Consider the following 27,252-nt stretch of genomic DNA (forward strand, 5'->3'; position numbering starts at 1 on the left):
AGGTGACCAAGGTTGTGCTACAAAAAGGCTGGCGATGTTTAGACTGTACTGTGTGTGAGGGATGCGGAAAGCCGCATGACGAGGGTCGCCTGATTCTGTGTGACGAGTGTGACATCAGCTACCACATCTACTGTCTCGACCCGCCACTCGACCATGTTCCAAAGGGCACCTGGAAATGTAAATGGTATGGTCAATTACACAATATTCCGAGAACATGATATTTTAAGGTAATAGGAAATTTGTCATTATGAATTCATCTTGTATTATAAATCTTGTATTATAAATGAATGAAGAGAATCACACACAAGAAACGAAGAAATTAAGAAATCTAGGAATACATGATAGGGAAGTTGTTATAAGAAATTTGTTATAAGTGAATGTTCATGGGTATAAAGTCATGAATTTATTTTCAGGTGTGTGATGTGTGTGAACTGCGGGTCAACCACGCCTGGGTTTGGTTGTCAGTGGCAGAACAACTACACCCAGTGTGGACCATGTAACAGTAAACAGGAGTGTCCAGCCTGTCAGAGAAACTACCATGAGGACGAACTGGTCATCCAGTGTGTACAGTGTGACCGCTGGATTCATGGCCACTGTGACCAGCTCAAGAATGAGGATGACGCCGAGCGTGCTGCGGACTTTGGCTACCACTGTCTATTCTGTAGACCCAAGACTGGACAGCCTGGGCCATGTAAGTTTCTGTTACCCTGGATAGACCTGTCTGGTCCGTGCAATAGGTCCATACATGTTTTTGTTACATAGATCCACGACAGGCCTCTCATGCAAGCTTCTTTTGTGTAGACCTAGGATTAGTAAGCCTGGTTCATATAAATCTCTTGTGGAAACCCAAGATACACCAGTATGGTCCATAACTGTTCCTATTTTTTCAAGCCATATACATATTATTTATCAAAAGTGAAAAGTATGACTGCTGTTATATTTTACTGAAGACTTTGAACAGATTTGACGAAATTTTACAAAGCATTGAATTTTGATTACAGTGCCGCCACCCCCACCACCATCACCCCCAGAAGAGGTAGAAATGAAGCCCCTGTCCCCTCCGCCACTTCCACCTCCACCACCTCCACCTCCCCCACTGCCTCCCAGAGAGCCAGGTGAGTTGCTGCCAGGAACTGTTGGTGTTATCATTGAGACTGCCTGTGTTGTGATCAGTGACATAGAAAGTTTATATCGATGATTCCTGTCATCCAGCAGTGAACATTTCTGTCTATTGAGTCATATTGTGTCCAATTACTGCATAGTTCTTAAGTGCTTTAATAGCATGTTAAAAAGTAATGGATGTGTTGTATCGACTATCAAGCAACTTCATAGTCCTAATTTGTCTGATCTGAAACTTTCATTTCACAGAACCGCCAAAGAAATTCTTCCTGGATGGAGTGTGCCTCTCTGAGTCTGGTCACCAACAGATACAGAGTATCACGGTCCAAGTTCCAAAGCCAAAGCGAGTGAGAAAGAAGACCGAGGTGAAGCCAGCTGTCTCCGAGGTAGCGGGCATGCTTTCCCAAGCTCCCTCTGCTGCTCGGCTAGTGTCAATGCAAAGTCAATCATCTATTGACGGTGACGAGTCCATGGATATTCTCAAAGGTAGGGAAGTCAGTTCTCCTAAGTAAATATAAAGATATTGATTTTCAGATTCAGATGAAATTTCGGTTCAAATTCTTGGTAGTTTAAGTATCATTATAAAGCATATAATATTAGCTAGCAGATATATAAAAAAATTGTGACAGTGTAGATTTTTAAGTTTGGTATGTTTTAACTTCAGCGAAAAACAGAGTTTTAATGTTGTAAATTTACAAATACAAATAAGGACAGTTTTTGAAAAATGTTGAATTTTGAATTTCTTTCAAATCAGATGATGATGGAAAATTGGTGGACCTTGGTGAGGGGCTGAGTATTCCTCCATCGGCCTTGATGGAGGGGGACTTAGGTCCTGATGGGCTGGCACTTCTCAGTCCCACCCTGACACCTGGCCTCCCTGTCACGTCAGATGGGGCACCTGTTCCAGAGAAAAAGAAGAGGTGTAGGCGTAACACTGTCAATATAGGTACGTATTGGTGGCTTGATTTTTCTTTATTAATATTTTCTCCTAGACAAGATTATCCATGGGAATCTCATATTTTCTTTATAGAAGTTGGATTTCTTTTAATTAAAGACATCTCTACTTTTGGACCACCTAGCCTCTTGGGGAAGTATGCAGTATCCTAAATGTGCCAAAATATGAAACTATTATAGAATTGAGTGCACATAGAATTGTAGAGCATGCAATTGTAACCGAATTCCTCTTGACTGGTTATTATATTGCAGGTATTGGGGGGTTCATGGTTCGCAGTAGAGTTAGGCCACAGGCCAAACAGCAGGCAGCTTCCACAGATACAGCGGGCACATTGGAGGAGGGACAGTCGAAACCAGAGGGAGCCACTGGTAGGTTTCACCAGCAAGTCTGTAGCAAGAAAATAAATAACAAAGAAATCTTGTATTAGACATGCTAAACTGTTGCTAATTTTACAATCTGGTAGAGATAGAAACATTAATTTGTTCTTCACCAAACGACATGGGGGGAAAAGAAAACTCTTGTAAGGTCAATTTAAGCCCTGTTATTATACCCAACACCAAGTGGAGAGGGATACATTATAATAGTTTTCAGTATTCCATTGTAAAAATCTTGTGTGAAAGATAACTCGCAGGAACCCATAACAGGTTCAGTTCTTATTTACACCATGGTATGATAACACATTGTTCTTCATTAATTTAAAGAGGTTTGAAAATTATCAAAACGCTATTGATTTTGTGTAAACATCCTATTAAAACATTGTTAAAGTCAAAATTAACATATGAAAAAGATATTTATAGATATGAAATATAATCTTGTTAAGATATTTTGATCAGTTTTTAAAGAAGAGTCATATTGAAGTCTGTCTCTTTAACAGAAGTGACAGATAAACCGCTAGCAGAAGGAGAAACACCTGCAGAAGAACCCAAAAAGAAACGGATCCGTCGAACTAAGAAAAAGAGTGCTCTTGAAGAAAACTTCCCAACTTATATGCAGGTAGATCTTGTAATGTTGCAATCAGTTGGTTATTTATAGAACTCTGGTCGAGGTTACAATTGTCGTAGCACCTCTGCCACAAAATACCTGTTAGTTTATACCATAGTGCAGCATTTGTCATCCGTTTATATTAACTTTTTTATTTGGTACAACTTCTTAAATAACCTTTTCTGAATAACCAAGAGGCCAAGGGTAATGATATTTAGCCTGTAATATGCTTGAGTGAAAGGCTATTGTGTTTGTTCAAATGAATGACTTCTTTTAAAGTCCCAGGTGCCTGATTTTTTGAAATCTTTGAGCAGGTTCTTCTGGATAACCAAGAAACATAGGTCCATGATATTTTGACTGTTTTATTCTCGAATGAAGTGGAATAAAGTTTGTTCAAATAAACAACCCGGAATTTCATATTCATCCTTGTTAATTATTACTTTAGAGTTTGACTCAGATTAACCTCTGTTGAATATACATTTGTTTGAGTAGGGTGAGTAGATTGTTGTGAAATATTGTCAGCAATGAGTGTTTGATTTAAGTCATACCAAAATATTTCCTCATTGTAGGAGGCCTTTTTCGGCAAAGATATGCTTGACAAGACTAAAACCACTAGCAAGGAGTCTGTGAAGATTGATTCTGGGTCGGACTTGGACGAGGCGAGGACCTCGCCAGTGACCCTTGACTTCAGGGGAGATAACCAACCCTTGATTAATCAGGGATTACTCTCCACATCCCCAGTCAAGGTCCCTTCTAGTAGCCACCTGTTGCCCTCCGTTGGCCAACCTCTCCTGAATCCCCTTGGTGTCCATGATGAATTGCGTAAGTTTTTAACCTTTCAAGTATAATATATACTAGGCTACATCAAGTTTGCTCCCAGTTATGGCAAGGCATTCATTAAAAATCAGTTTTAATTTATTCGCAAAAGTAAGCAAGATTTCATTGAGATATTTTGAATTGTACATGGAAATGTAAAGTTTATTTACGGTTGAGTTTTCAGCTTCTACCCATACAAAGGTATTCTTACTACATGTCTTACTACATGTCTTACTACATGTCTTCAAGAAATACATTAAGTTAATAGGTCAGTTTACAAAGTAAGAACAATTTGTGATAGTGTTGAATGTTCGTTACAGAAGACAGTGATTTGGACTTGTTACCGGATGCTCTACCACAGGATGACGAACTACTCAGTATTATCAACAAAGAACTAGCCAAAGATCAGGATGGTAAGCCTGCTAGCTCCAACACATCCATACTAGAAACACAGTGAAATGATCAATAGATGTTCTTGTTCAAAATGTATCCATATTTAGTTTGCTTACTGGCCAGGTAAAATATCAATACGGTAAGCATAAAGCAGCATGTGTTAAATATGTCCAAATCTTTTGAATAACATCAGTCATTAATTATGGCTAGATCTTGGAACACATCGGATATCTAAAGACAAGTAACTGTGAAAACATTTTTCTGACAGATTTAGAATTTCATCTGTTGTTTCTCGACAGATTTACCAATGCTCCCAGGAGGGACAATGGAAGTGGACCCTCGCTCGGAGGAATCGAGTCACAAGCCTGAACTTCAGGCAAATCTGGATGGTATCCTCAGTCCAAATCTTGATGATGAGAAAAACCTGGATGTTGACAAAATTTTATCCGAAGGTGAGTTAACATTTGATGTTAGAGAAATGCCTTCACCTGTGACTTGTTCACCTGTGACTTGCTCACCTGTGACTTGCTCACCTGTGACTTGTTCACCTGTGACTTGTTCACATGTGACTTGTTCACATGTGGACAATGACAATTTGGTTGACTTTAAATGAATTGACTATGAAATACGAAGTTGCTGCTATAGACTTTGTCAGTGCTTTAAGTTTGATTAGACTATAAGTTCACGGTCTAACACTTACATTTGTCTTTGACCCCAACAGGACTAGTACACATGGACAGTAAGACTGTAGAAGACATCTTCAAAGGTGTGCTGGAGAATGATCCTCGACCGTCGGGTAAGTCAGAATTAGGGCTCCAAATAACTTTGTGAAAAGACCAGACCAACTGTTACCTGCTGGAAAAAGAGGGGTGTGTGAACAATAGTAATAGTATTCATGTTGTATGTCTGTTTATGACCTTTGTTTGCCTTATTTCCTTTATATGGTCATGCAGTTTGACCAAACTTGATGTGTTGTTACATCTTAAAGTTTCATGCACTAAAACTACGTCACAGTGACCTATATTTTCCATACCAAGAAAAGAGCAGATTTCGGTGGTCATCAATCAAGAGTAAAGGCTCGAAATTCAAGCTTGACTCCTTTTGAAGTAAAAAGCTGTGCACAGCATATCTTGTGAACCGAACCCCTAAACATTGTTAGTTTATATTTACATCATAGTACTGTAACATCAAGTTTTACATCTGATGAGATTTATAGCAGTCATCGTAAAGAACCATGGATTGAAACAGATATTTGGTGAACTAGATTTTTTGAAAAATTTACTACCACAAAAAGAAGTTTGATATTAAATGCATTTTTTCAGTAATTCAAAGAGAATGGTAATTTTAGTTGTGACTACATAAAATACTGGTCTTATTATCCCCTCACAACGAAAGTTCAAGGGGATGTAGGATTCCGCTAATTTTAGGTGTGACTACATAAAATACTGGTCTTATTATCCCCTCACAACGAAAGTTCAAGGGGATGTAGGATTCCGCTCGTATGTATGTTAACACTCTTTGTCATCACTCTAGCGACTTCATTCCTCAATAGAATTTTATGAAACTTCATAGAAGTGTTTGATATGACAATACCTTGAACAAGTTCACATTTCGGATTTTTACATTGAAGGTCAAGGGCAGTGTTAGTATTTTTGTCACGCCGCCACAAAGTGGAAGAAAGACTAAGGTTTTGCTTTTCTGGCGACAGCGTCAACATTAAGTTTTTGCGATTAAGTTAGTTTTACTGAAAGTAAAAGATGCTTGACCAATCAAACTTGGACCATAGATGCATCTTTGGTAGTACATCTCAACCCATGCATCAAATGCTGGATGCGGCCTACCTTTCATGGTTCATTGACTTTGTCAGCATGTCCATCAACAATTCAGTTTTTGCGTTTAAGTTAGTTTCTCTGATATGTGCATTGATGGTCAAAACGGGGCAAAGACAAGACATATCAATCCGAATGGCTTGTTAAAAAAACATTGTCACCGCTCTAGCGACTTCATTCCTCATTGGAATTTCATGAAACTTCATACAAGTGTTTGGTATGGCAATGCCTTGAACAATTTCTCGTTTCGAGTTTCTACGTTGAAGGTCAAGGTCACTGTTACTATTTTTAGCAAAACACTTTGTCATCGCTTTGGCAACTTCATTTCCTCTAACATATATCACAATGTGTGAATGCGAGGAGATTTGTATCACTTGTAATGCCTTATTTTACTTTAGTTCCTACTGCTCCCCAAGGATTCAACATGCCCGGCCCTAACCCCCACATCCCAGGAAAAGAACAGCCCCAACCCCCCGGCATGGATCCCACTCAGGTTCCCATGAATCCTGGTATGGGGCAAGGGGGTCTGGCACCCCTGGTCATGCCACCACCTCCAGGCTTTCCCTCAAGTTTCAGGTGAGTAATCAAAAGTATATTCTATTCTAAGTATTTGTTTGTTTACGCTGATTTGAAACCTGAGATGTCTGTCTTAGCCTCTGATTAGCTGATTTGCTGAAAACTTTTCAACTTCTTAACTACACCCGGACAATAGTAAATGGACTTGATGGTCTGATAAGGTGCTGTTATTTACCCCCGAAAAAGATGCTGTTACTTATAAAGCTGGGTCTGAGTTCAAAATTGCTGTCCCCTCTTCTGATTGGCCAAGAAATTTTGCATTGATTCTGTTAGACATGTTGTACATCTGTTCTTTTATGTTGACAGCAAGTTATAGTCTGCTGTGAAAGGTCTATAATTTCTGTCAGAACTGAGGTAAAATTAATTCAAATATACATTAACATAATTTTTAAGCAGTCCAAGTTCTATGAGCCCAGGAGGCTTTCCTAACAACCAGCCGCCATGGCAACAGGTGATGGCCCAGGAGGAGGAGCAACAAGAGCAGGTGACGAGTCGCAGGAACATGCAGAAGTGGGAGTCAGACGAGGAACTCGGCGAGCATGCAACTATCTCAGCGGTTCTCTATTGTAATCTGAAACACCCAGAACTACGTCACGAACACCCAGGTATGAAGGATTGTGCTGAAGGGGGGGGGGGGGGGGGGGGCTTACTGCATCGAAACCCTCGTGTACTTATAGTTGACCGATAGCAGAGGTGGAAACTTGTGCCATAAATAATTGATTGAGTACATATTCTTTATCTCAAGCAGTAGTAAACATAATGATTGGAGGTATCTTAATTTAATATTTCATGTCAACAATGAAATATTGGGAGATATCTGCTGGGATAAAATAGCAAAACAAATTTTGGTTATCATTTGAATCATTGTTAACATGCAGACATGCAGAGTATTTCAAAATTAATACCACTGGTTTCAAAAACTGAGACTTCAAATCAAGATATTTAGCATGTAGATTACTCTGATGGAGGACTACCAAGATGTTCGCAGGAATGACTGGTCAACTTCTAATGTCACTTGGATCAAAGTTATGTTAAAATCTTCAAACAACTTCTGAACAACCAAGTTACCTAGGATCATATACGGCATGTAGCATACTGAGGTGAAGGGTGGTCAACTTTGTTTAAATACATTAACTTGACATGCTTTCAAGTTCACCAGTGTAAAATGTTTTATCAACTTTATTCAAATTCTTAAGATACACCAGGCCTAGACTGATGATTTTTGCCTTGTAATTTGCTTGGATCAAGGTCTGTCATGTTTGTAGATGAAAGTCCCTTGACAGCTCCCTGGGTCACATGTTTAGAACTGGAGTGCTAACAGTTAGCATGTAGCTTGCTGGAATAACACTCCTTACAAAATTCTTCCAACGAAGATCTGTAATGTGTAGAGAGTAAAGATATTTAACCTGTAGTGCTAGCTTGCTTTCTGTCAAGTTAAGATTCCAGTAAATTTAACTCAGACCCTCGTTGAAGGTCACCGATGTGAGATGTGTAGTTGCATGGGTCTCTTGTTTGGTTTCTATCTAGAAAATTAAGGATGAATGTTATTTTAACAGATTGGCAAGAGCGGGTGAAGAAGATCGGCAAGATTTGGAGGCAGCTACCTTCAGATGATAAACAACCTTACCTGGTAGGTATATGTGTAACTAGATATTAATACAGTCCTAATACCATGTATTTGCCACAGCCTTTTAACGCTTTACCCTTGGAAATCCTTGAATTTAGCTTAAAGGCATTTAAATGCTACTTTAACTGTATACAAACAAACCTATCCAAAAGTCTTCTTGGAATGAAGACAGCTCAATAACATTATTTAAAATGTGAAAAAAGTATATTATGTTATACATCTGAACAACTTTGTTACAGCTTCAAGCAAGAAAAAACAGATCTTCTAGTAAAGGACAGAAAGCAAGAAAGGTAATACATCATCAGTTCTTCCTAAATCATTTCTGAATTTGTTGGTGTAACTCACCTGGCCTGAGTGTTAAGTTAATGGTATTATTGTTAACCAGAAAAAACAGGAAGGTGTTCAGATTATTGCCAAAAAGTGACTGTGTTACAATTGTATGTTGTATTCCAGGCATGATATAAATCAAACCATACCAGTTAAATCCTTAACGTATTCTGTTCTGTTGTCAAACCTTATCATCTGCTGTCTGTTGTTTACATATCATATAGTTGAAGAACTCAATTTACCTGCTGGTTTTAAAACAATGAAAGATTGTCCGGAACACAAGGCTTACCAGTGAAATGTATTTACTTGCAGGCTAAACGGGAACAGGCTGCAGCAGCCGCAGCAGCTATGGGACCACCTCCCATCCCATCTTACTCACAGCCTACTACACCGGACGGTAAGTCCCTTCCCTTTTCACTTTCTGTTACAAGGTTGTCATTTTTGTTGCAGATAATGTATTTCACTGTTGATATACAGTAGTGACAATTATTCAAAAACTTCACAGATTTACACAGATTTTTAATTAGTTTGTATTATTGGATGTTCGGTATAAAATTATCAATGAGACACCAGGATAAGTGTTAGTTGGTGTATTGCACAGGCCTTGGCTCGCCCATGTCTGGTATGGCCCCGGGACAGGAAATCTGTAGCCCTCTGAGTCGCAGCAGCAGCAACTCTCAGATCATTGCACCAAAGACACCAGATGGTAAGTGTTAAGTATCTGCTAACGCTAAAGCCCTCTTGAAATATATCCCTTCCCACAATACAACTTGTGCAATCTGAGACGTCTGATAAAATGTGTGTTATTGCTTCATCTAAAATATCAACAACAAAAACATAAAATATGGAAAATTTCATAGATATGAAAAATTTACTAATATGAATCTCCTACTCAAGGAAGTTAATCTAGGGAAATTAAATGTAACATATTAGTTTACAGATGTTGGTATTGTTCTGATTTTTTAAAACTATCTGTATTACTGACCTGATGGGTGTGTACACTTGATCTCCAAGGTCAGTCCCCGAGTCACATGATGGGAGGTGTACCACTGAGTCCCAATCACCAAGGAGTCCAGTCCATGATGCACCTCCAGGACCCCTATGCCCAGCCACTCGGGACTCCCATGTCTATGGACATGGCTGGGATGGGCCCTCGACCGATGCGGCCACAGATACGACCGCAGGATCCCTATGCCCAGGCCCCTTCCACTCCAAGACCTCATGTTCCCTTTAGTCAACCCCGTCCCCAGGGGCCTTTTCAGCCTGGTATGAACATGCAACAAAGACCACAAGACCTATATGTGCAGCATCCAGGTGTACCTCGTCCACCAAATATGTACTCTCAACATGAGGCTTCATCACGCCCTCCTGGGCCATACAACCATCCCTCCTCATTACCCCCTGACCAGATCGGGGGACCCTTCAGGGGGCCCCCGGGACGAGTGCCTGATCTATTCAATCAAGACAACGATGCCTACACTCAGCAAATGTCAACAGCCAGAGGTTCTGTGCCAACCACACCTCAACAGTCCCCATCAAAGTCTCAATGGCCTGGTATGGCCCAGGAATCTGACCCATATGAGCATCAAGTCCCAACTCCAAGACCGATGATGCCTATTACTGTGGAGGGCATGTCCTCGCCCTCAACTCCACAGACACCAACATCTCAGCCCTTTGATCCATTCTCCCAGCACCCTTCTGGGCCCCCGCGTTCAGGACAGCACCCAGGCATGGCCAAACCGATGATGTCCAGACAAACATCTGTACCGTCTGACCCATACGCACACCCTCCCTCCACTCCAGGAGGCCCTATGAATCGACCTGATGATCCCTATGCTTTTTCACCCCCAACACCGCGCCCTGTGTCAGAATCATATAGTCCTCGCTCTACTGGCAAGGCAGAGCTTTCTCCCCAGCAGGTAGGCCACCGCCCCATTGGTGGGGACCCTTACACACAGATGATACCAGGAAAAGGGCCAATGCCAGGTCAGCCAGGGCCAGAGGGGTATCTCCAGCATCCCAACATGCCAGGAGGTCCACAACGGTCAATGTCTGGCCCCCAAGCACAACAGATCCCACCAGCAGACTCCTTTGGGATGCCTTTGCGCCACCCATTCCGGGCCCCAGTTCCACCAACATCTCAAGTGAGACCACATGGCTATCAGGAGTCTCATATGCCACAAGGGCCACATCATCACGGAAGTATGGAGCCACCCAAGGAGCCCTCTGTGGTATGTTGTTCCCAGTGTCATTATGTAGGCATGGTAATGGTCACAGTATGTGGCATGGTGTACACACTGTGATGCGTTTTGAATGTGGTCAGTATTGAGGTTGTGGTCGGGCGTGGTCAGCTTTGATGTATGTTTGACGGTGATTTGTAGCTTCGTTGACCTGCTCTTCTCTAGTTGCCACAGTAGAACTGTTACATTCTATTGTGGGTTGGTTTGACATGTTTCCCATCGACCATAATGTATTTGTCCATCCTTGAGCTGGACAAGTCTAAAGGTGGCGTGAAGGGTACCAGGGTTGTTTTGTTTAAAAATGTGCTAATGCATGGTTGGAAACTGTAACTATGGTGTACAGTATTGGGAGGAATGAACAGCACATCTCACTTGTGTGTCATCTCTCTGTCCGACATTTAACAAAGGTCACTAAAACTAATGGCAGTCTTACATAACTCACCAAGGTCTTACACAACTCACCAAGGTCTTACACAACTCACCAAGGTCTTGTATAACTCATCAAGGTCTTACACAACTCATCAAGGTTATGTCCAATGCAATATGTTAATTCATAACTTCCAAAAGCCATACGCAACATACAAAGGTAATACATTAGTCAATAAGGTCATTCACAACTTACCAAATGTATGTACAAAGATCATACAAAGCACACCAATGTCATACACAAGCTTCAAAGGTCATTGACTACATTTTAGTATCGGTTATATGTAACACTACAAGATAATAGACAAACGTTTTTATTCTGAGGACAAACCTTTAAGTAGGCATTGAAGTGTACTTAAAATTGTAGCCACGTTGTGAGGCTTATAAATTAATAGGCCTTTTTGGAAAAAGTTAATTTTTTTTCGAATTTCATTTTATGAATGTCAAGAATAATGGTTAAGCATTTGTTGTTGGTCTATAAAGTTGTCGGACAGAGAGCTGGACTGCATTGTACTGCTTCTGGTATTCAGCTTCTGTGACTGGTGATGGGTTTGGCCGTATAAATATTTATTGTGTGAAACCAACTGTCTGCAAAAAGTTCTGCTCTTACTAGAAAAGGGGGGAAAAAAACTTCAAATTTTTGAGGAAGTTTAAAATTAAACAATTTGGTGGTCATTTTGGTGGTGAAAATTGGCAAGTTTTAGGACATTGTTTTATAAAGTTACCATGGTAAGATTCCGGGGAAAACAGGAAAGCACGTTTGTGTATTTTGTGTTTCACAACTTATTGTATGCACTTGCTAACAGTTGATGTTGTAATGTTTTTGTGGCTTAACTTACTCTAATAACTTAACGGGAAAGTTTTACTGCTCATTTACATTAACATTAACCCTCAGTTTGAATTGATCTTTTTAATTAAATGTCTGGATGTTTGGATCAAAATGAGTATGCCTAAGGGAAGAAACGGTACAGAACGTAGTCATTGAACATCGTTTGGTATCTATATAGTAAAGACACACGTCCAACATTGACAAGATTTAGAAATATTCTTTAAACAGAACTTCACCCTGGCAATTAACTGATTCAGAAAGAATTTCTCTCGCAATCCTGGTCATTTGAACATATGGACAGAGATATATATTGGACATTTGTTAAAAAAAATCACTAGCAATTGTACATATTTATATGCACATTTGAGTATTTGCACAAATTCTTTATTTTAATATAGCTTTAGTATATATATTTGATTAAAACTAATGTGTTTTCACCACCTTGCCCTGCACATCTAGTATACTGGTAATAATGTAGTTTTAACACATCAGTGTAAACGTATTGATGTAGTTTTAACACATCAGTGTAAAAGTATTGATGTAGTTTTGACGCATCTGTATACTAGCATTGATGTAATTTTAACAAAACTGCACAAGGACTAATTGCGAATTGTTACACTGTACATTCAAGGGGAGCAACTTATCTACAAACTATTTTTTGGCATGGTATTTTAACGAATTTTACACAAATTAAAAATTAAGAAAATAAATCTCGCACTTGACTAGCGATACTAATTGGCTGGAAATCATTTAGACTTTTGGAACAATTTGCAATTTGTTTCTTGTGCATATGATATAACATTATGTGTATGTACCACCTGGTATGTGTTCTAACATTTGACTGCAATTTGCTTAAGAATAATCAGTGAATGAAATTGACGGCATGTGTTACATATATTGATTGGTTATCTGTTATTTTGCTAAGTGTTGATGAACGATTTTACTTCATCCTTTAAACACATTACTAGCATTTCTGTTTTACATTAGAAATTCAGATGGAAAAGCTAACGTGTAGAAGAACCACTTCAGTGCCTCGAACATGTACTTGATTTACTTGCTGCTGTAGAGGATAAATGAAAATTATAATGTTAGCAAGTTGCAGTCACTAGCTTTATGTTGGATACATTATCTCTTCTGGATTTGTCACTTTTATACGAAAATCTACTTTAAAAGAATTCGAAGTGAAGAAAGAAAAACCCCAACATAATTACCAATGTTTTATGATTTAAAAATCTGATTCCGCACTATTACATTTAAAGGAATCTACGGCTTTCAAATATTAACAAAACCTCCCGAGTCATTTATATTTGAAGAAACCATTCTGAAATGAATATAGAAATAACAGAGAGATTATGTATCCTTTATCATTAAAATGCTTTTTTTGTTAATTTGAGTTGATAGTCTCTCCCTATTTTAATTTGATTAGCTTTTTGTGTTCTGTGGTGTTTTATTTTCTCTCTATTTTTGTGTGTAACTCACCAAAACTTCTCTTCAAGTTTAACCTAGTGTGCTGCTCTGACCTTTGACCTCTCATTGTTACCATAGTTACAGCAGATGTTCGCTGCTGCCAGTAGACGCCACGCACAATTCCCTTTCTCCGGAATGTTTTCCACACTTAAGCACAATTATTTGGTAAGTGTAGGGATGACTTTCCTTATTTTGAACTTTTGTTTTTTTTATGTTTTGTTTTGTTCTTGCATCGTTTTATTTCTTGGATTTATCAGACAACAGTGCTTTAGTGTTGAGCAGAAAACTAAAGGTTTCTATATAAGGTATATAGGCAAATACCATGTCTTGATTATTCACAGTAAGTTAGCGACATTTGAGTCAAATTGACACAAAATTGTGTTCAGTACGTTTGTGTGCTGTTTAATCCACTGTAAAAAACTACTCGACCGTTACCCCAACAAGTCGAGACATTGTAAACTGTACAGGACTGTTACCCCAACAAGTCGAGACATAGTAAACTGTACAGGACTGTTACCCCAACAAGTCAAGACATGGTAAACTGTTCAGGACCGTTACCCCAACAAGTCGAGACATGGTGAACTGTACAGGACTGTTACCCCAACAAGTCGAGACATGGTAAACTGTTCAGGACCGTTACCCCAACAAGTCGAGACATGGTAAACTGTACACGACTGTCACCCCAACAAGTCGAGACATGGTAAACTGTACAGGACTGTTACCCCAACAAACCCAGTCATGGTAAACTGTACAGGACTGTTACCCCAACAAACCCAGTCATGGTAAACTGTACAGGACTGTTACCCCAACAAGTCGAGACATGTTAAACTGTACAGGACTGTTACCCCAACAAGTAGAGACATGGTAAACTGTACACGACTGTCACCCCAACAAGTCGAGACATGGTAAACTGTACATGACTGTTATCCCAACAAGTAGAGACATGGTAAACTGTACACGACTGTCACCCCAACAAGTCGAGACATGGTAAACTGTACAGGACCGTTACCCCAACAAGTCGAGACATGGTAAACTGTACAGGACCATTACCCCAACAAGTCGAGACATGTTAAACTGTACAGGACTGTTACCCCAACAAGTCGAGACATGGCAAACTGTACACAACTGTTACCCCAACAAGTCGAGAAATAGTAAACTGTACAGGACTGTTACCCCAACAAACCCAGTCATGGTAAAATGTACAGGACTGTTACCCCGACAAGTAGAGACATGGTAAACTGGACAGGACTGCTACCCCAACAAGCCGAGACATGGTAAACTCTACACGACTGTCACCCCAACAAGTATAGCCATGGTAAACTGTACACAACTGTCACCCCAACAAACCCAGTCATGGTAAAATGTACAGGACTGTTACCCAAACAAGTCGAGACATGTTAAACTATACAGGACTGTTACCCCGACAAGTAGAGACATGGTAACCTGTACACGACTGTCACCCCAACAAACCCAGCCATGGTAAACTGTAGCCCACCAAGTCGAGACATGGCAAACTATACACAACTGTTACCCAAACAAGTCGAGACATGTTAAACTATACAGGACTGTTACCCCGACAAGTAGAGACATGGCAAACTATACACAACTGTTACCCAAACAAGTCGAGACATGTTAAACTGTAAAGGACCGTTAACCCAACAAGTATAGACATGGCAAACTGTACACAACTGTTACCCCAACAATCCCAGTCATGGTAAACTGCACAGGACTGTTACCCCGACAAGTAGAGACATGGAAAACTGTACACGACTATTACCCCAACAAGTCGAAACATGGCAAACTGTACAGGACTGCTACCCCAACAAGTCGAAACATGGTAAACTGTAAACGACTGTCACCGCAACAAACCCAGTCATCGTAAACTGTACAGGACTATTACCCCAACAAGTCAAGACATGGTAAACTGAACACGACTGTTACCCCAACAAGTAGAGACATGGTAAACTGTACACGACTGTTACCCCAACAAGTATAGACATGGTAAACTGTACACGACTGTCACCCCAACAAACCCAGTCATGGTAAACTGTAGCCCAACAAGTCGAGACATGGTATAATGCCTATGAACTCCTTATTAGGAACCTGTCTCCTGCATGCTCAGTCTGTTGCTAGGACTGTCAGTTGGTTGCCATGTGGTTATGTAGTCATGATTATGTTGTGTTATTTATTTGCTGAGACATTGTAGTCCATTAACATGACTACAACATTATGGCTTAATCACCGTGATTTTGGAAGGATGTGCTTTACAGCGGAACACATGGTGTGCGGCGGTTGTGTCCAGTCACTTCGCATGTTAGGAACATTGGTGTGATAAGGTCCTATAAAGCTGATGTATTGTAACTGCATTTTACCAGTGGTTCGAGTTCGATAAGAATTAACCGTTGTACCTGTGCTATATCTTTGTTGAGTGTGTTTGTTGCTATAGAATTATTTTTAAGGTAAGTTCTGCTTAACTTCCTTTAGTTTACTAAAACTATAAACATCACCAGTTTCCCTACTGTGACAAGACACTGATAACGAGTCTGACCATCTCATTATTGTGTTAATATTGATGTTTAGGTCGTAGATAATTGATCCTTATGTTTTTTCCTCAAACAAATTTTCAATTTCCCACAGTCTATTTGTCATTGCCTCAAGTTACATTATACCATCTGACTTTTATACCATCTGACTTTGACTATGTACAAATTGTACGTCGTCTGCCATTGGTGATATGTCTTTATATTTGGCATATGACAGCAATATAACTGCTCGTGTGTTCTTGAAAAAAGAGGACCACAAAAAACGGTAATTAAGTTAAGTTAATAAAGGGACATAATAGATTAAATAGATATGTGGTATGCTATTGCATTGTATACAAAATAGTTAACCATTATGAAGTGCTGTTATATATAGAATCTGCACCTATTTAATCTGTCTCTTCTTTTCCTGCTAGTATATACATGGATAAGGAACATACAGAGGAATATATAACAGTATATATATATAATTTAACTAATTTGTATCCTACGGACATACCTCCATTAGGATCCAGTGTTATATGGGATTTTACCGTCTATATTACTTCTTTGACCCATAACAGTATAGATATAGTATGAAGTGTTATATGGGATTTTACCGTCTATATTACTTATCTGACCCATAACAGTATAGATATAGTATGAAGTGTTATTGACCACTGGTTTAACAGCCTCCTAGCCTGAGGTGCTACAAGTTGTTATGGTTGTTAACACTTGTTGTACCGGAATTCAATGATCTATATTTACATATAAGTCTGAGAGTGAATCGTTATGATCAGTACAACTTAGGTTGGTTGTTCAGTGCCTGCATCACCTAGTCATTTCTCCAATGCCTTATCTCCCTGTGTTATTTAAACCCCTGTACAATAAGTTAGAGAGGGTAGTATTTAAACCCCTTTACAATGAAGTTAGAGAGGGAAGTATTTAAACCCCTGTACAATAAGTTAGAGAGGGTAGTATTTAAACCCCTTTACAATGAAGTTAGAGGGGGTAGTATTTAAACCTCTTTACAATAGGTTAGAGAGGGTAGTATTTAAACCCCTTTACAATGAAGTTAGAGAGGGTAGAATTTAAACCCCTTTACAATAAGTTAGAGGGGGGAGTATTTAAACCTCTTTACAATAAGTTAGAGAGGGTAGAATTTAAACCCCTTTACAATGAAGTTAGAGAGGGTAGTATTTAAACCCCTTTACAATAGGTTAGAGAGGGTAGTATTTAAACCCTTTTACAATGAAGTTAGAGGGGTAGTATTTAAACCCCCTAACAATAACGTTATAGAGACTTGAAAACTCTAAGATTCCAGAGATAATTTCATTAAGCTATCAACATTAAGGTTTTATTTGGTAATGCATTTGCCACTAATAAGTTGCAAAACAGCAAACTGATATACTAAAAGTTTGATGAATAGGTTTTGAAATTATTTTATAAAGTTAACAATAGTGCCTACTTAATAACTGTGGGAAGCTAATTACTGTTTGTTCAGTTGTCATAACTTTCCTGTTTTTTCTCTTAAATTCTTGAGAATATTATGCTTTTGTTTCCTACTTGAACCTGTTTGTTATTTTTGTTGATTGATTTGGACAAGTAATACATGTCGTTGGTTCAAACATAAAATATACACATACAGATTATGGTAAATTCTCATCATAAGGTATTGAAATTCTCAACATGTATTGAAATACAGTATAACCTGATATACCGCCACCTTCCGGTCAAAGTCATTTTGGCGGTACGAGTTTGGCAGTACAACGAGTTGTGGATTAACGCTCGTTTGTTTTTGGGCACATAGCCCAAGATATACACTTTACGAGTACCGCGGAGAGAGTGTCAGTTTTACGTGCACATATTTACAGTTATACTTACAATCGTCAAGTAATGTCTGCAGAGCGGTACTAATATTCACATTTCTCTACTGTTGATACCTGAGTTGGTTGCAAGCATCTGATCATTTCAATAAACTGTCTCATAGTCAAACGTAAATCGGGATCGAGATCAAGTCCGCTTGGACTTGTTGTAACATGGCGATCGCTGAAATCCGCACCCGCACCTTTATCTGTGATAGCCAGATGCGGTACGTCACAGTCAGGTGGCAAAAAATACAGTATTCGCAGGATGAGCACAACGGCACTGTCCCGTCGGTATCATCAAATCAATTTAGATTTGTTGGTCTAATTATCATCCACAGTCCGACGTTTAATTGTAAAATGAATTGAATATCTTCACAACCGATTCCTTTTTTTTAGAAGCCATGTGAGAAGCCATATGATGTGAATGAATGAATAAATAACCGACAGAGGTAATATATGGTAAATTGTATTCAGATGTAAATTAATAAATTAATTAGACACACGTACTATACGTAATTACAACATCTAAAACTGACCCCCAGGGCTGAGTCAACTGTGAAATCAACGATATAGGTACATTTCTTTGATGGAGCGTGGCGGTGTTGTCGGGGGCAAACAAAGGGGTATTTGAACGACTGTTCTCAAAACATTGTGGCATATGGCGATACCTGAGTTTGGCAGTACAATGGGTGCATTTAAGTGTGGGGAAATCAGTTCTGACAAAATTAATAGCGGTATATGTGTTTGGCGGTCAACGGGTGGCGATATATCAAGGTTATACTGTACTCCGAAATTCTCAACATGTATTGAAATACTCAGCACTCCGTATATAAGTCAAACAATTTTTACAAAAGTTTGAAAAGACTGGTTCATACTCTCATTTCACATTTGAAGGGAATGATTGATGTCATTGTTAACTAATGGAAGAATTCTTGGAGTGTGAGATATAGAATGAAGTCTGTAGTTTGTTGAGGAGCTAGACATACAGAATGAAGTGTCTAGTTTGCTGAGGAGCTAGATATACAGAATGAAGTGTCTAGTTTGTTGAGGAGGTAGACATACAGAATGAAGTGTCTAGTTTGTTGAGGAGGTAGACATACAGAATGAAGTCTCTAGTTTGTTGAGGGGCTAGACATACACAATGAAGTCTCTAGTTTGTTGAGGAGCTAGACAATACAGAATGAAGTGTCTAGTTTGTTGAGGAGCTGGATATACAGAATGAAGTGTCTAGTTTGTTGAGGAGCTGGATATACAGAATGAAGTGTCTAGTTTGTTGAGGAGGTAGACATACAGAATGAAGTGTCTAGTTTGTTGAGGAGGTAGACATACAGAATGAAGTGTCTAGTTTGTTGAGGAGCTACACATACAGTATGACGTGTCTAGTTTGTTGAGGAGCTAGACATACAGAATAACGTGTCTAGTTTGTTGAGGAGCTAGACATACAGAATTGAGTGTCTAGTTTGTTGAGGAGCTAGACATACAGTTTGAAGTGTCTAGTTTGTTGAGGAGCTAGACATATAGAATGGGGTGTCTAGTTTGTTGAGGAGCTAGACATACAGTATGACGTGTCTAGTTTGTTGAGGAGCTAGACATACAGTATGAAGTGGCTAGTTTGTTGAGGAGCTAGACATACAGTATGACGTGTCTAGTTTGTTAAGGAGCTAGACATACAGAATGAAGTGTCTAGTTTGTTGAGAAGCTAGACATACAGAATAAAGTGTCTAGTTTGTTGAGGAGCTAGAGATACAGAATGAAGTGTCTAGTTTGTTGAGGAGGTAGACATACAGAATGAAGTGTCTAGTTTGTTGAGGAGCTACACATACAGTATGACGTGTCTAGTTTGTTGAGGAGCTAGACATACAGTATGAAGTGTCTAGTTTGTTGAGGAGCTAGATATACAGAATGGAGTGTCTAGTTTGTTGAGGAACTAGACATACAGAATGAAGTGTCTAGTTTGTTGAGGAGCTAGATATACAGAATGGAGTGTCTAGTTTGTTGAGGAACTAGACATACAGAATGAAGTGTCTAGTTTGTTGAGAAGCTAGACATACAGAATAAAGTGTCTAGTTTGTTGAGGAGCTAGAGATACAGAATGAAGTGTCTAGTTTGTTGAGGAGCTAGACATACAGAATGAAATGTCTAGTTTGTTGAGAAGCTAGACATACAGTATGAAGTGTCTAGTTTTTTGAGGAGCTAGACATACAGAATGAAGTCTCTAGTCTGTTGAGGAGCTTAACATACAGAATGAAGTCTCTAGCTTGTTGAGGGGCTAGACATACAGAATGAAGTCTCTAGTTTGTTGAGGAGCTTAACATACAGAATGAAGTCTCTAGTTTGTTGAGGGGCTAGACATACAGAATGAAGTCTCTAGTTTGTTGAGGAGCTAGACATACAGTATGAAGTGTCTAGTTTGTTGAGGAGCTAGAGAGTTTGACAGCCATACAAGTGCTGTGAGATGTTAAGTGAGGATTGTTTCCCCTGTGTAGGGTGGCGGTGGAGGTATGGACAAACACATTCACCCGCAGCAGGTGAGAGATATTCTGGCTGAACAGACCAAGAAACGGCAGCAAAAGAAGATGGAGATGATAAACAAACAGATGTCGGAGGAAGGAGTTCCACCCACTGGCCTGCCATCTCCTCATCCAGGTAAGTTGTAATAATAAACTATCCTCTCTCTTGATATTTAACATGTCTTCTCCTCTTTCTTGAAAGATAACGTGCCTTCCCCTCTTTCTTGATAGATAACATGCCTTCCCCTCTCTCTTGATAGATAAAATGCCTTCCCCTCTCTCTTGATAGATAACATGCCTTCCCCTCTTTCTTGATAGATAACATGCCTTCCCCTCTTTCTTGATAGATAACATGCCTTCCCCCTCTCTTGATAAATAACATGCCTTCTCTCTCTCTTGATTGATAACATGTCTTCCCCTCTTTCTCGATCGATAACATGCCTTCCCCTCTTTCTTGATCGATAACATGCCTTCCCCCATCTCTTGATAGATAACATGCCTTCTCTCTCTCTTGATAGATAACATGCCTTCCCCTCTTTCTTGATAGATAACATGCCTTCCCCTCTTTCTTGATAGATAGCATGCCTTCTCTCTCTCTTGGTAGATAACATGCCTTCCCCTCTTTCTTGATAGATAAAATGTCTTCTCTCTCTTGATAGATAACATGCCTTCCCCTCTCTCTTGATAGATAACATGCCTTCTCTCACTTGGTAGATAACATGCCTTCTCTCTCTTGATAGATAACTTGCCTTCCCCTCTCTCTTGATAGATAACATGCCTTCCCATCTCTCTTGATAGATAACATGCCTTCCCCTCTTTCTTTATAGATAACATACCTTTCCCTCTTTCTTGATAGGTAACATGCCTTCCCCTCTCTCTTGATAGATAACATGTCTTCTGCTCTTTCTTGATAGATAACATGCCTTCCTCTCTCTTGATAGATAACATGCCTTCTCTCTCTTGATAGATAACATGCCTTCTTTCTCTCGATAGATAGCATGCCTTCTCTCTCTCTTGATAGATAACATGCCTTCTGCTCTTTCTTCACAGGTACAACGTCTTCTCCTTTCTCCAGTAAGTCATCATGAATAAGGTTTCCTCCTCTCTCTCTGGTTAATTGTAAAAAATAAGGCGTCCTCACCTCTGTCTGGTAAATCGTAATAATTAAGGCATCCTCATCTCATCGATAAATCATAATGAACAAGGCATCCTCATCTCTCTGGTAAGTCATAATGAATAATGAATCATCATCTCTCTGATTAGTTATAATGAATAAGGCATCTTCATCTCTCTGATTAGTTATAATGAATAAGGCATCCTCATCTCTCTGATAAGTAATAATGAATAAGGCATCCTCATCTCTCTGGTAAGTCATAATGAATAATGAATCCTCATCTCTCTGGTAAGTAATAATGAATAAGGCATCCTCATCTCTCTGATAAGTAATAATGAATAAGGCATCCTCATCTCTCTGGTAAGTCATTATGAATAAGGCCTCTACTGTCTCCAGTAAGTCTTTCTCTTGTTAGCTATAATAAATAAGGCATTTCCTACTCTATCCATTAAGTCTTAATAATATTCTGTCCTTCACTCAGGTAAGACCTAGTAGATAATGTGGTCTACTTTATGCTTACCACAAGTTGTATTTACTTCATTGTAATTCTGAATTGCACCCTGCCTTTTATCTTCGGGTCAGATAGGTAGAAAACAATGAAAATAAGAATGTGCTTATAAAGTTGATGCTGTCTGGCTGATCTTCTTCACCATTTCCTGGTTGAAGAAACATTTACTGATAAGGTGTACAGTTGTAGTAATGTATTCCTCTCAGGTGGTCCAGGTGGTTTCTCGCCTGAAGAGGGGCCACGCTTCCCTAGTCCTGGTGGTCAAAATCCTGGGATGGACAGGTGGGCCCACAACCAGCAGCAGATGGTGAGACCTCCGCAGGCAAGGCAGTTCAGGCCTCCAGGTACAAAGCACCTTTGGCAGACGACCTATATCTTTGAGAAGATATATGGCATGATTTTATATGTGACTAGTAATCAAATTGCTATGTAAGGCTATATTTGCTCCAATTCAAAAGGATCACATGACTTACAGGAGGTTACTCGGAATACTCTGAATGCGATAAAATGGCAACAGCCCATGTTTTTTTGCATTGCACCTCTAGCTGACATTGTTAATATTGTAACAAAATGATTGCTTTTCATGCTGAGGGACATTTTTGTGTCTGAACCAATTTTGCGTTTTGTAGAAAATTTATTATTAAGGTAAAAATAAGGTTTGCATTCAGTCTGTATGAGTCATATGATGTGAGGGGCATTTCAAACAAGTGGAGGCAACCCACTATGATTTTAAATGGCACCACCACATGTACAAATGGGAAACACTAGATATTTCTCTAGTCATCAGGATATTTACAGATTCCATTAAATAACAAGAACGTCTATTTTTCAGAAATCTTATTTCATATATAAGGGAATTGAATTTCCATTCCAATGGCACCTTTTTATACCTCACCTAGGTAGGGTAGGAGGGTAATGATGGCTTTGTCAGGGTGTTTTAGTGGAAAGGTTGGATGAATACCTCAGCAGATTTAGTTTATATTTACACCATTATATGGTAGCATCAAGGTCTACATTATGTTTAGAGTATAGTAATGAAGGGTTCTACACCTGATTAGGGTTTGGTGGTCATCACTTAGTGGAGGTTAAAGGGTCAAAGATCAAGTGTTACCAATTTCGGGGGTAATGGGAATATATCTGGTGTCTTTGTGAGCTCCAGAACACTTGATTTTAGCCCATCTTCATCACCATCACATATGAGGATCTATCAGGCTATCTAGCTCCTCAAATATGACTAAGGAAATGAAACAAATTCTACCTGATACCTAACGATATTTGATGATTAATTTGAAAATCTGTATAAAATATTTTTCACTTTGATAATTTGATTGAGGTCATTGATAATTCTGTATACAAATTTATAATGCTATTTTGTAGATATGGAAATGTTTCTGCGAGGCCAGTTTGAAGGGGCACGGCCTGGTGTACCTGGAGTCATGAGACAGCCCCGCCCTCCTGGGCCATTATCTCCACACAACCAGTTCTCACCCAGGGGCTCTTCTCCTCAAATGTCCCCTGTGCCAGGCCAGCATGCAGTCTATAAACCACAGGTATGTAACACTACCAGGATGCTTCCTTACTATTTCATCTATGTTTACCAAACTTGCTCTTGGGAAGGTGGATTGTGGAGTACTGAATTGGATGTTGTGTCCCACTACGTCCTTCGTCAACTTTTGGGGTAAACACTAACTATATTGTTATGTGGTTAAATTAATTCAAAATGATTTTGTTGCTATAGAAAACATTGAAAAGAACCTGGATTTTTATATATTCAGCTACTCCAGTTGGTGCAGGAGCGCATTCGACCCGGACAACAACCTAACTCTGGCAAGCCACAGCCTCCCACCCCCGGGCCTGCCACCCCAGGGGTACAGCCTCCCCCTGGTTTTGAACAGTTTAGCCCCGCTGGTGACCTGCCAAAGATGCCGTTTGACCCCAACAGACCTCCGAGTCAAGGACAGCCAATACCTGCAGGAATTCCCCCGGTACAACAACCTCAAGTGAAAACTGAACAGAAAGAGGCCTTACCAGGGAAAACTGAGGAGGTTTCTGGGCGAGTGATGAAGACTCAGAAACAGGTGATGTCATCAGAAGATGAGAAACAAGACACAGAGGACGAGAATATTAGTGACCTGCTAGGTGAGTTTAGTTTAAGAAGGAGATGTCAAGGATTTGTAGGATTGGCAAAAGCTATAAAGTTACTTTTCTTGATGATATTTAAACCCTTATAAGGCCCTGAGAAGTCCAATGAGAATTTGGTGTTAACCAATAAATGACATTTTATGATATACGTAGCATAACATAATGCTTTGTCACACTGAAAAGTGACTTTGCTTACTTTATTGTTAATGATTGTTTCTGGAGGTAATGAGGTGCTTCCGTCACTTACAGTCTCAGCAAAGTATGCAATAATAAAATGGTAACATGTATAGAAACATTATTGTTTTCTATATATATTGTTATCGCACTCTGAAATTAATAGAAATCCAAACAATCTCTACATTCTCATATGTTTGTTCTTTCAGACAATGATGGCTCATTTGACATTTTGAAGTATGCCGACCCCGAGCTGGACTTTGACTTGGATGATCAAGGCAAAAGTATACTTGATGACCTTGTAGAGGAAAGTAAGGCAGATGATTCAGAGTCAGAGGTCAAGAGTGAAATGGACGCCCCCAGGTCCATCAAACCTGAAGAGAAAGAAGTGACAGAGACTCCGGAATCTATAAAGATGGAGGACGATAAAACAGAAACAGGCCCCAAGTCTGTAACAGCCATGGGAGCCGTTGATTTCCAGGCTAAGTTTCTGGAGTTCAGTCAGAGGAAGCAGGAGGAGCGCCATGCGGATGGTACCCCAGGTCCCTCGGATCAGAAGCCCCCTATAACGGAGGCAGACAAAAACAAAAACAAGAGTCAGATAGCTGCCATTCTACAGAACACAGACCACATGCGTCCACAGTTGGAGCGGCGTGACTCTCAGAAGTCAGATAGTGGATCTTTGGGAAAAGATCTCCTGCCCCGCACCCCGTCAGGGACACCCTTAGGTCTGGGTATGGATCTGTCCCCTATGGGACAAGCTGGCATGCAACTTCCATCACGTCCCCTTTACAGTTCAGGAATGCCTTCACCTCTTCACCAGATGGCTCAAGTGTATCCAGGTTCTCATACGCAACCCTCACCCTCTTCAACAGCGGGAAAGTACCCTCAGCAAAGTCCGGGAACACCAAGCCTACCCTCACCAAAGGTCTTACCATCACCTAAAAGCAACATTCCATCTCCAAGGACACCTAATGTTCCATCGCCATTCAGTCAGCAATCTGGTCTTGGTGGGCAGTTGTCTCCCTTCTCACAAGCAGTTCAATCCCCATTTTCTCCACCAGTTACAACAGCGGCTCATTCCCCATTCAGCGCCCCTCCTGCGACATCGTCTGCCCCCCAGTCCCCGTATGGACCCCCAGGGAGGACTCAATCACCATTCACCATCCCTGTGACAGGGAGCCCCGGCAACAGCCAGTCGCCTTTTGGAGCCATGTCACAGCCGTCACCCATGTCTGCCTCCCAGGCACCAGGCCAGCGGTCACCCCGTGGAACCATCACCCCCACCAACCAGTACATGCAAGGCACATATGGTCAGCCAATGATGCCAGTACCCCCTAGGGGTGCCACCACTCTCCAGCCCACTCCTAACAGCATCCTTTATGGCCAGTCATCTGCTGCCCAGCAGATAAGCAAGGGTCCTACTGGAATGCCAGGACCTCGAATGCCGTTTACCTCACAGGGTATGCCTCAGCAAGGGCCGCCACAGCCAATGGATCATCAACATCAACAACAGCACATGGAGATGACCTCACCTGGTGGAACGCCTCTCATGAGGATGCCAAGGGTGTCGCTTCCCGAGGGAGTCACCCCAGAACAAGCTATGCAGTTTCAGAACCAGCAGCAGGTTCCTGTTTCCATGTACCAGGGTAACATGCAGGGTCCTCGCCCCCAAGGTGTTATGATGGGAGTGCCAGGGCCGAATCAGCCTCCTGGTCCCCCTGGACACCCAGGCATGCGAATGCAAGGGATGAGACCCCCTACCCCTACAGCAACATCAACCTCCCAGTCCAAGGTCCGACTCTTACAAGACCAGCCCCTACTGATACAGGACCTGCTCGATCAGGTTTGTCACCGTGCTAACACACTAGTTTGTAGGCTTCACCTTCACATCACATTAGTCACCTTAGACAGCTAAAGAGAGATCAAAGGGGACTAACTCATTAACAGCAATCTGTCTGTTGTTCTGTGTATAGAAAAAACAGGTTTAATGATGAAATTTAGAATAGAAATTGTATTGCATTTTTTCCTTACCCAGATCCCAGTATTATATTGGGTGTTACAGTCACTTGCGATCACTTATACATAGTTTACATATCTATTGAAGGTACCTCTCCTTCAATTACAATTTGCTTTATTTCTGTTAAAACCAGATGTATATTTTGATAAATACTAATTACTACAAGATGGGAGATTTAGAAAAAATTTACCAGTCGGTGGATTACAACAAAACAGAAATTGTCCTAAGTAACACAAGACTTGTATGTGTGTTCTTGTATTTATTTCAAGTTTCTTTTGTTTCGTGATTCAAGCTAATGGGACCAGTTAACTTGTGTTTAATTATTTCATTATTTTGTGCTCACTGCTATTAATTTGACTGCTTGAAGGGACCAAGCCAAATCATTGAAAGTGGACACAAGAATGATTTTACCGCAAAGTATCTGGTATTGTGATGCATGGTGGATGGGGAGTCGTTGTTGAAGATTTTATTTACTGTTATGTTTTGTAACATGGATCATATCTGTCTCCCAACGTCAACATAACAAATTGAATAGTGGAAAAAATGTATTATTTAAAAATGAAACTTTTTACATTAATGTGTTTAGTCTTTACTAGACCTTACCTAAACCATTTTGATATAAAACCAAATTTACTGACAGTTGGACTTTAATCGCACACCTATGTGCCTCCTTTAGGAGTATGCTATGATTCATGTTCTGGGTTCTGCTTAAACTCTCGGGGGAAATTCAGAGGCCAATGGATAGTTGTCTCCAGATCATTAAACATTATTTTCTATAACTTTCGAAGATTCAAAGTTGAAATTTGTGGGAT

General features: G+C 40.1%; 1 protein-coding gene across 1 annotated transcript in view; it reads left to right on the forward strand.

Moving 5' to 3' along the window:
- The window catches only part of LOC110460322 (histone-lysine N-methyltransferase 2C-like), a 111,451-nt gene that overhangs the window by 25,667 nt on the left and 58,532 nt on the right, over positions 1–27,252 (forward strand). The window contains exons 21-44 of the mRNA XM_021513162.1: positions 3–184; positions 414–691; positions 1,002–1,115; positions 1,369–1,605; positions 1,874–2,065; positions 2,326–2,442; positions 2,949–3,067; positions 3,625–3,877; positions 4,192–4,284; positions 4,564–4,716; positions 4,986–5,060; positions 6,492–6,669; positions 7,063–7,274; positions 8,226–8,299; positions 8,536–8,586; positions 8,936–9,020; positions 9,225–9,329; positions 9,638–10,854; positions 13,664–13,750; positions 20,459–20,618; positions 22,311–22,448; positions 23,482–23,654; positions 23,880–24,243; positions 24,630–26,266. Coding sequence (XP_021368837.1) covers positions 3–184; positions 414–691; positions 1,002–1,115; positions 1,369–1,605; positions 1,874–2,065; positions 2,326–2,442; positions 2,949–3,067; positions 3,625–3,877; positions 4,192–4,284; positions 4,564–4,716; positions 4,986–5,060; positions 6,492–6,669; positions 7,063–7,274; positions 8,226–8,299; positions 8,536–8,586; positions 8,936–9,020; positions 9,225–9,329; positions 9,638–10,854; positions 13,664–13,750; positions 20,459–20,618; positions 22,311–22,448; positions 23,482–23,654; positions 23,880–24,243; positions 24,630–26,266 — 6,294 coding nt within the window. The remainder of the gene's footprint in view (positions 1–2; positions 185–413; positions 692–1,001; positions 1,116–1,368; positions 1,606–1,873; positions 2,066–2,325; positions 2,443–2,948; positions 3,068–3,624; positions 3,878–4,191; positions 4,285–4,563; positions 4,717–4,985; positions 5,061–6,491; positions 6,670–7,062; positions 7,275–8,225; positions 8,300–8,535; positions 8,587–8,935; positions 9,021–9,224; positions 9,330–9,637; positions 10,855–13,663; positions 13,751–20,458; positions 20,619–22,310; positions 22,449–23,481; positions 23,655–23,879; positions 24,244–24,629; positions 26,267–27,252) is intronic.

This window comes from Mizuhopecten yessoensis, unplaced genomic scaffold (genome assembly GCF_002113885.1).
Source record: "Mizuhopecten yessoensis strain PY_sf001 unplaced genomic scaffold, ASM211388v2 scaffold10359, whole genome shotgun sequence".
Classification (NCBI taxonomy): Eukaryota; Metazoa; Mollusca; class Bivalvia; order Pectinida; family Pectinidae; genus Mizuhopecten; species Mizuhopecten yessoensis.